Source organism: Nesoenas mayeri (genome assembly GCF_963082525.1).
Source record: "Nesoenas mayeri genome assembly, chromosome: 3".
Classification (NCBI taxonomy): domain Eukaryota; kingdom Metazoa; phylum Chordata; class Aves; order Columbiformes; family Columbidae; genus Nesoenas; species Nesoenas mayeri.
In genome coordinates, this window is record NC_137544.1 from 13,698,759 (window position 1) to 13,716,181 (window position 17,423).

The 17,423-nt window shown below is 35.6% G+C and overlaps 1 protein-coding gene across 1 annotated transcript in view; it reads left to right on the plus strand.

Moving 5' to 3' along the window:
* Positions 1–17,423, plus strand: part of NBAS (NBAS subunit of NRZ tethering complex) — a gene marked incomplete at both ends in the record, with an annotated part of 184,068 nt that overhangs the window by 66,204 nt on the left and 100,441 nt on the right. Inside the window, 3 exons of the mRNA XM_080341011.1 lie at positions 7,326–7,439; positions 9,198–9,355; positions 11,430–11,528. Coding sequence (XP_080197137.1) covers positions 7,326–7,439; positions 9,198–9,355; positions 11,430–11,528 — 371 coding nt within the window. The remainder of the gene's footprint in view (positions 1–7,325; positions 7,440–9,197; positions 9,356–11,429; positions 11,529–17,423) is intronic.

A 17,423-nucleotide genomic window follows, 5' to 3' on the forward strand; every position in this document is an offset into this window, starting at 1 on the left:
AGATGAGAGGGGGATGGTACCATTTTAGTGGGGCTGGATTCGATCTCTGTATATGTTCATTTTACATGTCACCCTTCTTCTCTAGAACTGGAAAGACGCTTTTTTCACTTGCAAGACTTTTGGGAAAAGCTGGCTCAATAACATTTCATGAGACAAGATTGCTATACAGCGCTTTCCCTCTCCTCTTTGCTTCCTCCCACACCAAGTTAAAATCTGATGATTTTTCTTCTTAATATTCTGGGTTCTTTAGGCTAATGCTGCTGATATTTGGTTTACTTTCTTTTTGCACCTAAATGATTCTCTTTGTATGAGAGAAGGAAAATGAAAATGCACAGTGCTTAAAAACACAAAATATTTTGTCCAGTATTGTTATTGTTATTGTCAGTCCTTTAGTTGTAGATCAGCATCTCCATTACCCTGGTATGTACTTGTGAAGAGGCAACAAACTCGAGTCTCCTTCCTCCAGAGACTAAAAGATGAGAGGCAACATATATTAGGTAGAGAACTTCAGGGCATTCATATAGAGCTCATTGAAGTGGTAATGTCTGTGTGCTAGTGCTGTAATCACAGTGGCACACCACTGAAAACAGAGATTTAGAGCCAGTCAATGACATGGCCTCCTGGTTTTCTCTTCCATATGGTTACTGGTCTGGAGAAAAGTAGAGGCTGAATGTACAAGGTGGTTAATTTTTACGCAAGTGAACAATTTAAAAACTTGTGTTTATATTACAAATTAAATATTCTAATAGCTTTGGGTGCTCTGACTTCAATGGTTAACCTTGGGAGTAATGCTAATGATGGTTCCTGTGCTAAGTGTGGAATTTTAGTAGTACAAGTGTATTTCAAGAGTGAATCTTGGTAAGGAATACACTTCCTTGGCACTTGTTTTTCCTTTCTCTTATGGTAAATAAACAAATAAGTCAATCACTTTCAAAGTTATCTTTTGGTTATAGATTAACATATATTGGAAAGGAAAAAATAGCAAAGAAATATTTACAGTAGGGACTTTCTATGATGGTGGATGTGATGTGTTTTGTTTTGTTTTTTTGTTTTTTTTTTTTTCTTTTAAATAAGCAGTTTTAAGCTTTTGTGATTAAAAACCATTTTTCTGAGTCCTTTATACAGAAATACTATTTTCTGTACAGGTCATTAATTTACAAGGAACATACGAATTCAGTATGAAAATGCCATAGTTCTGAATTTTATCTGTACTTATATGAATTTTATCTGAACTCTTAGGAGATGTGCTGCGGAAAACAGGCTTCTTTCATTTTCAGAAACTCAGTATTTCTTCAATCTTTTTTAGTGTTTCTGGGCTTGAAAGCTGTAAACAGCATACCACTTCCATGCTATTGATGAGTATGCAGAAGAGCATCCAAAAGCATATAGAGAAAACACAATTGTCATCATTGTTTTAAGTCATGCATGCAGATGCGATATTTTTTCCAACAGATTAAAGAAAGTCTATAGAGCTTCATTCTTTGTTTCTGAATTACTGCTGTATGTATTTCCAGTAAGTGCTGGAAACCTTACACTATGTAACCTTACACTGAATTTAAAGTTGTATATGATTTTAATACCTAGGTTGATAATACCTTTAAAACCAGACTTAAAGTGGAATGCTGGCATTGCCTTAATCATAGTCAGTAAATGAAGAGTCTCATAAAATTTAATAGTAGGTATAAAAAAACCTGAAAGCAAGACATGTAGAAATGGTATTTGTGTATCTATTGACTCAAAATTTAAGTTATCGAGTTACAATTAATTATTAGTAGGATGAAGAGGTTTTTTAGGACTTGGTAGCAAACACTAATTTCTACAAATTAGTTTATAGCCAAAAGGGCAGCTCAGGCATACAGATTTTAAGTTTCATTCATCATTTAAACTGAATATTAGAAAAGGAAAACCTTTAAAAAAACCCCAGTTTTATCACAGATAGTCTTTGTTAGCAGATTTAAAACTGCTGGCAAAGGGTAACTTGATTTTTATCAGCTTATGATGAAAGGGAACGGTTTTATGGAGATGCATTGGGAAGGTTAGGGATATTGAAAAAGAATCTAGGGATTGAACTTTATGGACTTGGGTAATGAAGAATTAGATAAAACCCTGCTGGAAGAAAGAATTGGTTTTCGTCCCTAGTTGGTTTTCACTACCTATACAATTATCCTGATTTATGAGCTACCTTTGCTTTAAATGAAGTTCTGATTTTGTGTTGTGGAACATATTTACCGGTATTGGTTATATGTGTTCAAATTTGCAGTCCCTTCTGTTCCCAATTCACCGTGTATGTTTCATCAGAGTGATTTCTTGTGCTTTGCCTGTTAGCTGGAGGCATTTGTTTCAGCATTTTCCCCTCTTTGCTGCCCCTGCCACCCCACCCCACGTGGTCACTGATTGTGGAAGACCTGCCTTGCTACATTTAGCCATACATACAAAAATGTTATACAAGTGTATATATAGTGTATATAGTATATGCTGTGCTATACTATATATAATATATAGCCTATAAAATCCTATGACCTTATATATTTTAATTCCAATTCTAAAATAATGCATTTGCTATGCATACAAGGGAAGAGTGCACACAGTCATCTTCAAAGAGCTTTGGGAGCTGTGTTCTCTGAATACAATTTGTTTAGAGAGCAGCACTGAAAGTGAGTGATAGAATTTATATTCATACTTATCAAAGCTAAAATATTGCTTGTGTAATGATATATCCACTAGCTTCTTAATTGCTTTAAACTATTTGATTAATGACAGTAAACTCTACTCAAGCCTCACGTCACTACCTCTGTAAAGTAAGCACACAAGTATTATCTTAATTTCACAGATGGGCAAAGTGAGTGAAGGAGAACGTGCTTAGCATGACAGCCAGAAAATCTGCAGCTGCTCAGGGAGCTGGAGCTGTTCTACGTCTTGTGATCCTCACTTAATCCACACTCTCATTTAAGAAAAGGTGTGAAAGAATTCACTTTATGTGATTACTTGCTCACAAAATAGAGGAGCAAAAAAAGAGTTAAAAAAAAAAAAGCTTATGTTTCGGAAATTAAGAGCATCTTCTCTACTGTTACTGTGTATCAAAAAGATCTAGTGAGCATTGCTCTTTATTTCTTGTCAGGTTCTCTGTAAAAGTGTTCTCTTCATTATTCTCTTTTCTCACAGCTTTCTACAGTAATTTGGTTAATTTTGATATCTACAAGTTGATCTAGTAACTTCAAGACGATCAAGGGAGTGGAGCATCTCCCTTATAAGGAGAGGCTGAGCGAGCTGGGTCTCTTTAGCTTGGAGGAGACTGAGGAGTGATCTCATTCTCATTAATGTTTACAGATCTCTAAAGGATGAGTGTCACGAGGATGGAGCCAGGCTCTTCTTGGTGACAACCAATGATAGGACAAGGGGTAGTGGGTTCAAACTGGAACACAAAAGGTTCCACTTAAATTTGAGAAGAAACTCCTTCTCAGTGAGGATGACAGACACTGGAATAGGCTGCCCAGGGGGGTTGTGGAGTCTCCTATTTTGGAGGCATTCAAGACCTGCCTGGACACCTTCCTGTGTAGCCTCATCTTGGTGTTGCTGCAACAGGGGGATTGGACTGGATGATCTTTCGAGGTCCCTTCCAATTCCTGACACTCTGTGATTCTGTGTGATTCCTAAGTCAAAGCTTATTTTTGAAATCCACTTTCCTCAACACCAATTTTCTTGCTTAACACATGTGGAAGTAGCCATATGGATGGTTTCCAGTCTCCTAAATGCAGGTGATATGGAATTTCTGGAGTATGAATACAATTTCTATACCATTTGACTTTTAAATTTTTATCACATGGTTTCACTAAGGATAATGTTGTTTCATCCACTCATAAATACAGCTTGCATCTTACTCAAAGTGTTTCAATAAGCTTTTGCTTTATATGACCCAAATTGCATCCAAACTTTGAAATGATATTGAAACATCCTTTGTTTCTCAAGAAAAAATGGTTTTCCATGATTTCTGAGTGTCTGTGTTTTTCCTATCATCATCTGTCATCATGGAATTCTAGAATCATTGAGGTTGGAAAAGACCTTTAAGATCGAGTCCACTCTGCCAAGTCCACCACTAACTCATGTCCCGAAGAACCTCATTTACAGGTCTTTTAAACACCTCCAGGGATGGTGACTCAGCCACTGCCCTGGGCAGCCTGTTCCAGTGCCTGACAACCCTTTCTGTGAAGAAATTTTTCCTTAATATTCAACCTAAACTTCCCCCTTGTGCAACTTGAGGTGATTTCCTCTTGTTCTATCACTTGTTACTTGGGAAGAGAGACTCACTCCCACCTTGCTAGAACCTTCTTTTCAGGTATAATGCTATATATGCTTGTATTAACTTCTATCTGAATGCTAAACATCATAAGAAAAGGATGTGAAAAGAACTTTGAAGACTTAAATCTTACTGAATGGAGTAACCCTTAGAATATAAATGCATTTCCCTTGTGACATAAGAAGGCAGTTGTCTGAAGTAACTGAACACACACAAACTTTCACAAATAGTAAAAAGGGAAAAAAAACAAACCCTGAGGTGTCCTTTCCAGTTTCTGAACCTGATTTGTTTGAGTCTGGATGTCAAACATTAACATTATGCCTTGATGCAGAATTACTATGTAATATAATAAGGTCACCATTTTAATGTGTGGGGTTTTTTTTCTCACTGAACCTTTCTTGCTTTTAAATCTTCGATGTCTGTTGAAATGGCAAGGGGAACAATTTAGGATTCAAAACTTGCACTTTCATAAGGCTTTATTATTGAAAATGCCTTCAAGTGAGGTGTCACAAAGCTGAAGCAGTGAATTTTGTCATGTTTGAATAGAAGAGTGAGACTGTGCTGCTCGTCTGCGATGAGTTGTATTTTAAGTGGCTGCGCTGTAGAGGTGATGAAAGACGCGTGAAAAGGGACTCGGGCTGTGCATGGGGGGGATTCACTAGTTGTGTTGCAGCTGATGGTTTTTCTGTGGTGTAACAGCGTGTGTCAGAACAATGAAGTTTAAATGAGCGGAGGTAAGATGAGCAAGTATTGCCATGGACTGAAAGGAGAATAATCCTTATATTTTATGCTTGCGCTTTTGTAAAACATGCAGAGATGTATCCTACTACATCAAAGCTAATGAGCTAAAACATTGGGAATGGGGAACTTGTCAGGATACGACTGCTCAAGTGTGGTTAAGAAGAGCATTCCTTACTACAACTACCTGAAGGGAGGTTGTAGTGAGGTGGGGTTTGGTCTCTGCCCCCAAGTAACAAGCAATAGGATGAGAGGAAATGGCCTCAAGTTGCGCCAGGGGAGGTTTAGATTGGATATTAGGAAAAAAATATTCCCAGAAAGTGTTGTCAGGCATTGGAACAGGCTGCCCAGAGAAGTGGTTGAATCACCGTCCCTGGAGGTGTTTAAAAGGTGTATAGATAAGGTTCTTCGGGATGTGGTTTAGTTACAGTGTTGAGTTAACGGTTAGACTTGAACTTAAAGGTTTTTTCCAACAAAATGATTCTGTAAGTGTTCCTCCTCTCTTCCCTCCATTCCCACTGATTTTTAAGTAGTAATAGATAGCAGTGATTATTTTGTCTAGCTGAAATCTGAGGGACAATAGTTTGGTTGTTTCTCTTGCCTTTTATTTGTGTTTGCTACTTAGTCACATCTCTGTAAGCAGAAAAGCTGTCAGGGTGAAGTGGGCATCAGAAGGTGAGTGGCAAGTACGGATCTCTTGCTTATAGAAATGACAGTTCACATTTAGCTTGAGTAGACAGAAGCACGTCTTTGTCATCTCTAATTGCTTTTGCCCGGATGAGAAGTTCCCAGCTTCCAGAGGGCAAATTTTGCAACAGAGGAGCCTTGGCTGTGATTAATTTGCAACATCATGTGTTGGCACTGTGTAGAGCAAGAGGCCAAAAGATACAGTGATGAGAAGCCAACCTGTTCTCCCAGCTGACTAGAGTTATAATGTGCTGGGATTAGGGGAATCTTGATTGAGTTCAATAGTTAAGGTAACTTTGCTTCTCTGAATGTCATTCTAGTGCATTTGCTAGATCTTTTCTTTTGAGAAAGCTTTAAAAAGAAGTTTGCTACGCTTGCGTTGATGTATCTGCAATGTAGAGTTAAAAATAACAGCTATGCAATTTAAGAACATGTACTCTTTAAATGGTTTTTGGAACCGGATCTGTTTAACCTTCTGAAATATTTGCATTTCACAAGTTGTAGTAATACACTTTCATAAACCAGTGCCCTTTTCAAATGACTGTAACAGCAGTGACTGCGTAAAATTGCTTTTAATAATAGGGGGAAACATGAACAAGAAGCTTGCATCAAAAAAATCCACTCATTTTTATTAGCTTTTTGCCATCCTTCTTTCCTAAATTAAAATGAATACCATGATATTATTTTTCTTGTGCGTGTTTAGTCACCTTCTCATTTTGTACATGGACATGCACGCTATTTTGAGCAGAAGCATGGACGAACCAGTTTCAGTAAAATAAATAACTTTCGTTCTCCTGTGTTCATTCTAAATTGGAAAAAGCTTAAAAAAAACAGATGACTGGTAAAGAGTGACAGGTATAAATGTTATTTGTATTGACTATAACTGGCTTTTAGAAGGAGATGAGTTGTCTGATTAGATTTGCTTCTGTGAATGCTGATGTATTAAAATTAAGGTCAGGACATTTTCCTACAGTGATACTTGATGAAACTTTTTAGTCAGAAGGGATCAATAGTATCTGAAGTGTTTCTTTTGACCCGTAACTGGGGGAAGAGGCATTGTCCAGAAGCTCTGGTGATCAAGATGAAAAAATAGTTTCAGTTCTACTTGCTAGGTTTATGAGCGTGGGTACTTTCAGGTACCTGTGTCTTCCAGGTCCTGTGAATCATTTGGTTCTGTGAAGTGGGAGTTTAAACTAGGGGTCTGTATACTGTAACAAAATAATTAAAAATTTCAAAATTCTTCTATTACAGTTTACAGAAGCTTTTTCAATGTCAGGATTTCAATTTAGATTTCCCTTTACCTCAAATATCAGTTTTAATCTATGACTTGGCCATCATATAAATGAAGTTTTCAAAACTTTTTTTTTTTAACCTGGACATGCTGTGTAGTTCTTTTTAGCCAGCTATGATACCAAAGACTTTTAAAATACATGACTGTTTTGATTGTTTCCTTCAGGAAAAAGCAGATAATTTAATATCTGCTTCAATTTGAAGACAAGCTTTTCATGTTTTTGCATATAGTTTTCTTAAGATATAAAGTAGGAAGCTTAAATCAACCATTAATTCCGATCATCTAACCAATTAAAGTGTTGAATTTTTCTTACAGGAGATGACCAGATGGAGAGAAAAGGTCAAGTTTTAATCCTTTTAGTGGAACAAGCTCTCAGTTTCCAAGACTACAAAGCAGCCAGCATGCATTGCCAAGAGCTCATGGCCACAGGTGAAGTGAATAAATGGGGGCGGTATGGGATGATGGTGGTAGAAACCTGAGTTTTGACTCTTGACTTACTGTGAAGTGTGATATGTTGATTGGTCCATTTCATGCAAAAATCAATTGCATTTTGTTTGTGGAAATCAGCTGACATCAGCATGATAACTGTAGAAGGCAGGTGGTATGAAATATGAGAAATCCTTTTGTCATGGAAGAGGAACTCCATGTGGGCATGGAACTACAAAGTGCTTAAGCCACAGTGACTTCCGGAGCAATGTTGTCTTTTTCTAAATCAGTTTAGTTCACTGAAGTTGCATACTGCCATTGAGATAATCCTTTATTTTTTGCATTAGAAGCTCAAAAATATAACCCAGTGAGGCTTCCATTTTTAATTTTACTTCAGTATGTTTTTTATTGCAAGAAATCAAAAGAAATAGCTTTAATTTGTCATGTTTAAATTGTCATGTGGTTTAAATTGTGTTTGCTGTCTTTTAGTGTTACGTTTTTGTGAATGCATGTTCATATGCAACATTATTCAGATTAAACACGTATGTTGGTCCATACATATTCATTATCATTTATATGCAGTCATATTTCTTCTCAGTAAAATTCTTTATGGAAATATATTTCAATATCTTTCTTAAGTTGTGTTTCAGTTTGCAAAAGTTCATTCATATAAAGTCTTTCTCTACAGTCACTGTCCCATTTGTTCATGTTTAATTTTGTTAGCCAGTTGGGATGGGGATCTTATATTTAGTTTTCAATCTGTATTCTAGACTGTAGTAATAAGGGCTAACTTGGGTTTCCAGCTAACTTGTGTGCACATTATAAAATACAGTACAGATATCTTTAAACTGGGCTTACTGATAAAAGATATGTGTGATGTATAGGAGCTGATGAGGTGACAGCCAGATTCCTGTAATCTCCTCCTCATGCAGAGAAAATGGATCCTAGCTGTGATATGTCTTTTGCAAGATAAAAACATGCTGATATTTTTGCCATATGTAATAAATAAATACATGGAATAGATGTATACAGCAAATACTGTATGTAATAAGGCAGTTACTGAACTATTAAACCTGTAACCTTGGAGGGCTTTTCTATATGCCTCTGGGAACCACAATTTCTTGTTCTTTCTACACTGTACTCCTCTCAAACAGGTAAAAAATATGTGACTTCAGGTAGCAGGGATGTGTAGGTCTTTTAGATGTCTATATTTCTATCAAAACCCTTAAATATTTGTGCTATTTATGTAATTTGTATATGCCAGGGCATGAATGGAAGTAAGGGACATATTTATCAAGATACTAAGGAATATGCAATTTGTTTCTTTGATCTCTTTCCTGCCTTGAGATTGAGGGAGAAAAAAAATCTCAGATGAATTGAGGTTTTCTTAAAATATCAAGTAATATATTTTACATTTAATTTTTTACAGCCATTCCAGTAAGGTGTTCAATATCATGCTCTGAAGTAAAATATGTTTTTGCTATTGCAATATGTAAAAATATAGTTAGTGTGCAGTCTTCCACATACCTATGGTACCGATATCTACAACATGATAATAAGAAATTTTCTATGTATTTGGTCAGTCTAAAGTTGAGTTACGTCTCTGTTTGATGGAGCCTTTATGGTTCCTTTCTCAGGGGCTGTTAAGCGCCGGCAGAAATGCCCGCTGCCCTCTTTTATCTCATCCAGTAAGAACTATGCAGCGTCCTATCACTTGTGAAGCTTACAGACCTCAGGACAATGTTTTGTGTTCCCTTGTAGGTTATTCTAAAAGCTGGGAAGTCTGCAGCCATCTTGGGCAATCGGAAGGCTTTCATGATTTGGGGATGCGTCAGGAGCTCATGGCTTTTGCGCTGACACACTGTCCCCCAAGTGCCATAGAGGCCTTGCTGGGAGTGAGCAGCTCGTTGCAAACCCAGGTAGGTGTTTCTGAACCTTCTTTCATGCAAGTTCGATGCTTTCCAAAGTGAAGGAGACTTAAGTTTCTTCCCTAAAGTTCCACCCCTCAAGAAGTTTTTACTTGTTGTACTGTATTTGTCTGCTTTCACCGTTATATTTAAACAAATAAGGTCTCTTTATAAGCATTTTATATTATGAGTTATCTTCTCAGGGAGAAGTACAGTCGTAATGTCTATCTTCAGTATTTTTGATCTGTTAATGTATTGCCTAATTTAAACATTTTATTTACAAATGCAGTTAAATATTTTTTTCCAATGTTTTCCAGGTTCTTTTACCTGTTTACACCTTGTAACAGAACTTCATTAAATGCCCATATAAATGCTGATTAAATGTTTATTCTTACATTTTTATGATATCTACCCAATATGCAATGAAGTTCTTTTCTTACTGATTTCAACCATGTAATGGTTTTAACAGCTACAGCAGACTTCGTGTCTGAGCCATCTTTATTAACTCTTCAATGACTGTCTTAATAGAATCAGGTCTTAGGTGTTCAGTTAATCATATTCTATATATGAGAACACATAATTGTGTCATTTAAATGCAAATTATGTCACAATGACATAGCAGACCTTTTGAAAAGTTTTATTTCAAACTGCAGTGCAGTAGTTTGGGTTGTCAGAAAGTTTAATTTCTGTTCAGTGTAACTATGACTTGGCACTTGTACTATTACTGGTTTAAAAGTTCATATTTGTCTTAGTTGTCTACCAGGTTTACAGTGTTCATGGAAACATCTTAGAGGCTTGCATTCTGTGTCTGAAGAATGGGGGAGAAAGGAGCAATAGCTACAGTACATACGCAGTCTAATTAAGGCAGCTGCACGCGTGTAGCCTTTTTGTTTACGAAATTGCTTGTATAGCAACGTGTATGAGAAATACAGGCAACATATGGAGGCACTCTGTGCTGCTTCAGTTGTGGGATAGCAGAATAAAACAATACAAAGGATTTGAAATAGAGAATAGCTTGCAGGAGCTAGACTTTATTTCTTTCACCATGAAAGCACTCAAATTTCAGAGAGGTAGGGTCAATTATGAGCTTAAACACAAGTGGAATCTTTGCAGAACTGATACCTGTACAATATGGAACTACAAGCTTCTTTCTCCCTTTATGTACCTATATCTAGAATTAGAATTTGAAGTCAAATAGATATTTCACATTGCATAAATGAAAATTTGTTAGACTTTCTGTCAGTTCACTGCCTCTGTATCCGTGTCTCATTCCTTCTCAAGGCTTCGTGTCCTGTTAGTTGTGGTGTAACTGGTTGTTACCCTCTTGCATTTGACTTCTCCAAGGGCAAAAGTTCTGTCATCTCCATAGTGCAGTATCATGTGTAGCAAAAGTGCACTGATGATTAATTCAGTATTTGCCCCAAAAAGCCAAGCTCAAATTGTGATTTCTGTCAGAGGATGTTTAACCTGTTTCTTCTGCAGTTACATTCTCTTTGAACTAAGTGTAAATTTTTCAGCTCAGTTCATTAATGGTCCTATATGTTCTGTCCAAGCACTCTGTATGTACATAGGTAGATGTATGCAAAAAACCTTTATCAGAAGGTCATGCTGACCAGATGACTGTAAACAGCTATAAGAATCTTTTGTGGACCTTCATCAGTTCTATGGCCTGTAGAAATTCTGCCTATGGAACTATTACCTCAGGTAACGCCTGCCTCTGTGGAGTTGCCCAGTACCTCAGAGGCACAGTTCAGATACTGGATGTTTTTCATGAAAGTTCTGTAGCACAGCAGGTTGCATGTAATTAAAAAAATAGTTAAATATAATTTAAAAAAATATTCTTACACTGTGTGAAAAATATTGCACAAAATTACAGATAAGGGAAGGTCATTTTCCCTAGGGACTACAACAGTGAGAAGATGTCAAAGATACCTTTATGTTCTTCTGTTTGTCTTCCCCTACACAGTTAGTTTTCTACCATGGAAGCTTTTACATCAGAATTTCTTGGGTTTCCTATGATGTCAGTCACGATTCTTGCATTTGATTATTTGATTGGTAAGTGATGATATTTATTTTGTGTTTATAGATCCTTTATCAGGCTGTGAATTACCAATTCCTTCCTTCAGAAGGAACTGAGAATATAAATGTGTCAGGACATTCTTCATCGAACAGTAAGGATGCAGAGGTAAGCTTAGAGAGGATTTTTAAAGTAATAATGATTTTGTCCTGCATTATGCTGAAGAGTGGAATTTGAGCAATATCTACCTGTTTACTACATAAAGTATTTTTACTGGATAAAATATGTTTACTAGATAAAATATTAAAGACATCTACTAATTTCTGGTTTTAGACTTCTAAGTTCAAGGTTTTGCTTATTCTTAGTCTTATACTTACTGTATACTTAATCCATGCTGATTTTTCATTGCTTCTTTCTACACAGTCTTAGCACCATACTAAAAAGCAAAACAAACAACAACAGACCGAACAAACAAACACACCATAAGCTTAAAGTCAGGAGAAAGTGCAACAAAACTTAAACCAATAATATATATTAATGTTGGTTTGATTTTCTTTTTTATGTCCAAACTGCAGAGCAAAGCATTTGAAAAGAAACCTGAGCTACGTATTTAATTTAAAACTGTCTTGAGTTAAACTTGTTTTTTCCCTTTGTTCTGTGCATCAAGAAGTTTATGACTTCTTAGCCATTTTATAACTTTCATATTACTATATTGCATGGGAAAATATTTTATGTGTAAGATTAAAAGGAATGTTGAATTTTGTGGGAAATAGAGGCAGGGCAGCAGGAAAATAGTCTATTATTCTTTCTACTTTTCATGTTTATTATTTAAACAAGTTTTGTATATGTACTATTATAAGCATATTTATTTCTTTAAAGAAGATGCGATTACCTATTTATGAATGTTTTTTTTCATCTTCTTCAGAGTGGAAAATTCTAAGTTTAATTTATTTTTTCTCTGTTTTCTGTTTAATGATGTTTTTCTGTAGATGATAAACAGATCTTGGGGGGCTGGAAGGGGGAACCTTAAAGAAATACAGGAAAGAAGAGAGAAAGAAAGGAAAAAGATGGTTCATTTTGCATAGTTGAGAAAAGTATCTGAGTGGTAGCATCCTTAATGTCATTATACCCTTGAGGAACTTTTGCCCAAGACAGCTGTAGATGGAATACACTGGTCTTTACCTTTGGTAAATTTAACACCATGTGGCTTAAACCACACCTCTCTTTCATGTTATTGCAATGGGAACAGGTAACTTCTATATATAAGCCGATATTTTGAGTATGTTTTTTATATATGTATAGGCATATGTTCATACTTTGTATTTATATATGCATATGTAAACATACATGTGCGTATTTGCACGTGTGGAAAATAAATGAGCAGAGAAGTAAAATAGCCCTGAAAACAGTGTGCAGAAGAGGAGAGCTTAAGATGTTACTATCTGCTAGAATCAGTGATATGAAGAACAGGTCTGTTCACTGGCACAAATGCTTTTTATTTTCTGAAAACTGGTAAATAAACCTCTTTGAGAGGAAGACTATTAAGTAGATGTTGATAAAATTGTGGAACCTTCTCATGTGGGTGTGGGTATGTATGTTTACACTATTTTAATGTATATAACAAATTTGTCATGCATCACCTTTCATATGCTGTAGTACTATTGACTGTATGTTGTGACAGAACAATTATACATGCATATAAATGATTCAGAAGTTATGCAAGGGTGTATCAGAGCTGAGTAAACTCACTAATTAACTTCATTACCGGTTCAGTTTGGATATCTGAAGCAATTTTCATTATGCTGGGGAATTTACATTCAGAAAATTATCCACTCTTAATTTCTCCAATATGTCTTTCACTTCCCCGCCCCCTTTACTTGTGATTGGTTGTCTGTTTAGAATTGGAAGTGGGCAGAGAGTTGACCAGGCAAGTTTGTATGTTGCTGCATTGAGGTTTGTTTTTCTTTCTGTTTTAATACAGCTTCTTGGCATGTCATATTTTAGACTGTTACGCTATGAAATTAGTTCAGTATATTTGCTAATTCTGTCTTTCTGTTCTCTCTCAGTTGACTTAATAAAGATTTGTAGCTTCTTTCATCTCTTGCAATGACACAGGAGGAAACATAGCCAATAATTTAGTCACTGTATAACCCTTTCTTTGTTACAGACATCTGAAATGTTAGAAAAGCAATATATTCAATAACCTGGTTTCTCTGAATCCCATAACTGCAACCCCCACTTCACCTAATTCCTCGTCCTTCACCTTCATCATCTTGCACAGAATTTCAGTTTCTTCAATTGAAAAAATGAATAATATTTTTTTCCCTTTCTTTTAACTTCTTTTTCACTTATGTCCTGATTAACTTATAGCATCCGTTTCTCAAGGAGTTCCTTGCTTACTGATACCTTTTCAAATTGGTACTCTAGATGTAATTTTCCTTATCTTGGTTTGACTCAGCTTTTTCTAGCATACGTGTGTTGGGGCTTCTCTGTGCCTGTTACATCAAAAATATTGATCTGTAAGTAAATCAACTTTCTCTGTTGAAGCTTTACTGATTTTTTTCTACTTCTTCTTACCTTTATCTAGTATTGAATCATTAGTTGCCACTACCTTTTTTTTTTAATTATACCGATGTACATTACCAGCTGTTCATACTTGTCAATCATTCTTCTCTTGAACTCCTCTTTAGAAATGTCTCAACTAATTTCATTTTTATTGTTTTAACCTTTTCCTCTGAAACTATTTTTCCAATGAAACTTGCAGAAATCTTGATAGCAGCTGGCTACATATCTCCACAAATTGTATAGAAATGTGTCATTTAATATTGCTGTCATATTGACTTCCATATAACTTTTCTTAAAGTTTTTGGTGGTCCTGCTCAGAAGAAAATTTGCGATTGTCATGGTAAAGATGCATGTAATTATTCTGTAGGAGCTAATACATTTGCACAAGGATGTATTTAATTACCTTATAGTGCCAGCTTGTCACTCTTGGTTCAGCTCATGGGATCCAGTGGAGAAATTATCCTCTGGAAGCTACAGTGATTACAACATAATGGATTTTTTTAAGCAAAATATTCTGTTTCACCCTTTTTTTTTTCTCTTTGTGTGCTGCAGATGCCTTAACAACTAATCTTGTGCTTCTTAAACAAAATATCTCAGTGAGAAAATTAAGATCTTGATTCATGAAAAACATTTCAGAGTAGTATTGCTAACATTGTTAGATTAAAATGTAACGCTTGGTCATGGGATGCTGTGTTGTGTATAAGCAGCAGAAACAATAACCATCAGTTGCCTCATAAACGATTTCTGACTTTATGTTACATCTGCGTAATACTTAAAACATGCATTATATCTGTTATTAATAAAATAATTCTCTTACATATTTGAACATGAAAACTTAATTACTGTGAAGCGGCACATCAGCACAAGAGAAATGTATAGTTTCAAGTTCCCTTGAAAACAACCTCTTTGATAGGGGAGCAGACCTGGTTTCTAGAGAAGAGCATCATCACATTATAGGAATAATTTTCTTAAAAGTTGCTTAAAGAAAATAAGATTTCCAATTAATAGAACATTAACATCTTCTTTGCTTTTGGATTTTCTTCAGGAACTAAACCTGGGAAAAGACAGGATTTTTTAAAACATTTCTGTACTTTAAATTGATATGTCATGCATTTTTATCACCACTGGTTAGAAATAGTTAGGGAATGTTCTATTTATGTAGAATGCACTGGGAATTCTTACACCTGGAGTCTTTGGAACCTCAGGGCAAAATTAATGCTCTGGCTGCTGTTTCAGATAGTTGTGACTTTTTTTTTAATGTTTATCTGGAGATCAACAGGAGCTGTGTTTTGTGGTATAGTAAATGTATTGGTTTTAATTCGGTGATACCTCAATTAGAATTCTTCTCTTAGGAAGAGGTTGCTGTAATTCCTGAAGGAATCATGTTCATTTACAGTGTCACTGAACTCTTGTTCATATAAGGAGAAAAATCTCAATGTGGAACTCTGGATGTGCGATATTTAAACTCCTGTTGTACTCCATGGAGATCCAGTCAATGGTGCACAGAGAATAATACAGTTAATTAGCCATTAGGTGCTTCATTCAGTTACTTAATCATAGATACCAACAGTTTGAGATGCCCTAAGTTATCTTCCCGTCCTTTAGCTACTGACCCCAAAACGTCTGCGTCCTCTGTCAGATTTACAAGTGTTAAGCAGATTTCTTAATTGCTGCCATGGATCTAAGAGGGTCGTCAAAGCCTGTGTTTAAGCAGTTGAATCAAATGCATTGTATATGCTTAAGGCTGGATAGCTTTTTCAGCACTAGTGAAGTTACAGATCTAATAAGAACTTAGACATCCAGTGACACTTGAATTTTGAACTCAATTGTTTTTGTAGTTTCTCACCTTGTGTCTGCAGGACTGGAGTTTTCAATTAGACTGGTTCATTAGCTGCAACGGACATTGCAAAAAGAAAGAACAAACCAACCCCAAACCAAAACCCTCCAAGGCACGAAACATCAACGTAAAATGAACATGATTACTTCTGTAAAAGAGACTATTTTAAATTCTAATTTTCCAATGGGGGTACCAAAAAGGGAAAAAGAATACAAAAAGGCTAATACTTGATGTTGTGTCTTCTGAACAGAATCTATTCCACCTCATTTTGTTTCCTTCATAATCATAATTCATATTGACTCTTAATGCATAACGTGTATAGAGAGTGTGGTTTTTGCATGTTTTGATCCTTGCACCTTGACTAATTGCCACTGAAGACAAAAAAATACATTTTGCAGGTGTATTAATTTATTAATCTCTCTTCTCTGCCTTGTATAAATATAGTTAACTTTCTTATTTGTCCTTGCATATATATATATATAAAAATATATAAAAATATTTCAGCTGTTATTTTGGAATATCTTGATAATTCAGAATTTGACTGACTTTTTTACATTAACTTAGATTCATACAATGTTTTAAGCTGACAATTTAGGATTAATAACTTGTTATTTTGTTTTTAATCTGAAGTGCTTACTTTTATAAAGGATCTCAGGAAGCAATAATACAAGTAAATAATTTTCTTCCAGGCTACCCCTCAAAACTTTGAAACTGTAACTTCCTTCTGAAGATACAATTAAAGGATACAATTAAAGTAGTCTTCTTAAAATGAGATTTCCAACTATCTTTAAAATTAATTTCTTTTACAAGAGGTTGTTTCGGGATAGCAAAAAGTTATAGCCTGAAAGTGTAGCTGTTTCAGGTACACAGAGGAATGGTGTTTCAGAAAACAGAATTCTTGTTTGTGCAGAAAAGACTGTAATTACTTGTAAGAGTTGAAAATCTTTTTAGAAAAAAATCAATATAATTTATCTGATAGCAGTAGAGTTATAGCAGCACACACCAGCATACAAGGTGGCCGGTTAGTTTTCACACTGCTTAAAGAGCTTTATTTTTAAAACTGTATTTTGCTCGAATGCAGTTGAGATCTTGGGGAAGGGGACATTTTTTTCATGGTTCTGGGTCTTTCTTTTGTTTGGGTTTTGGTTGTTTGGTTTTATTTTTTCCCTCAGAAAGAATCACTTAAGTGTCTCATGGCATTTGCTTGAAAATGGAGACAGAAGGAGAAACTAGTATTCTCTATAGAACATTTAAAATACATTACAAAAAGCTTTCATACTAAGTAGCCAGACTGATTTATTTAAAAACAACATGAACAAGAAACTCGCTCCTACCCCCCAAGTCACCCGACCTAGGATTTTCTGTCACTTTTTACTTTTCAGAGGAGTAAGAATTCTGGCATGTTGTACTTGGCATGCTCACTCTTACTTGGAGAGGTAAGAGCTGAAATTTCCAGTTTTGCCAGTCAGTTCATTTGTGATGCATCTGTGAAATGCACAATATAATTTCAGAAAAGCTTGGAAAAAATAATGCTGAAGCCTTAATGGAAAGAAGGACTTAAGATGGATCTGCTAGTTCAGTGGTCAGCTTGAGGCAGTGATTTACCACAGAATACAGTAACAGGCACTAAATAATAGTCTGTCTGCAGTAAAGTTCTGCCT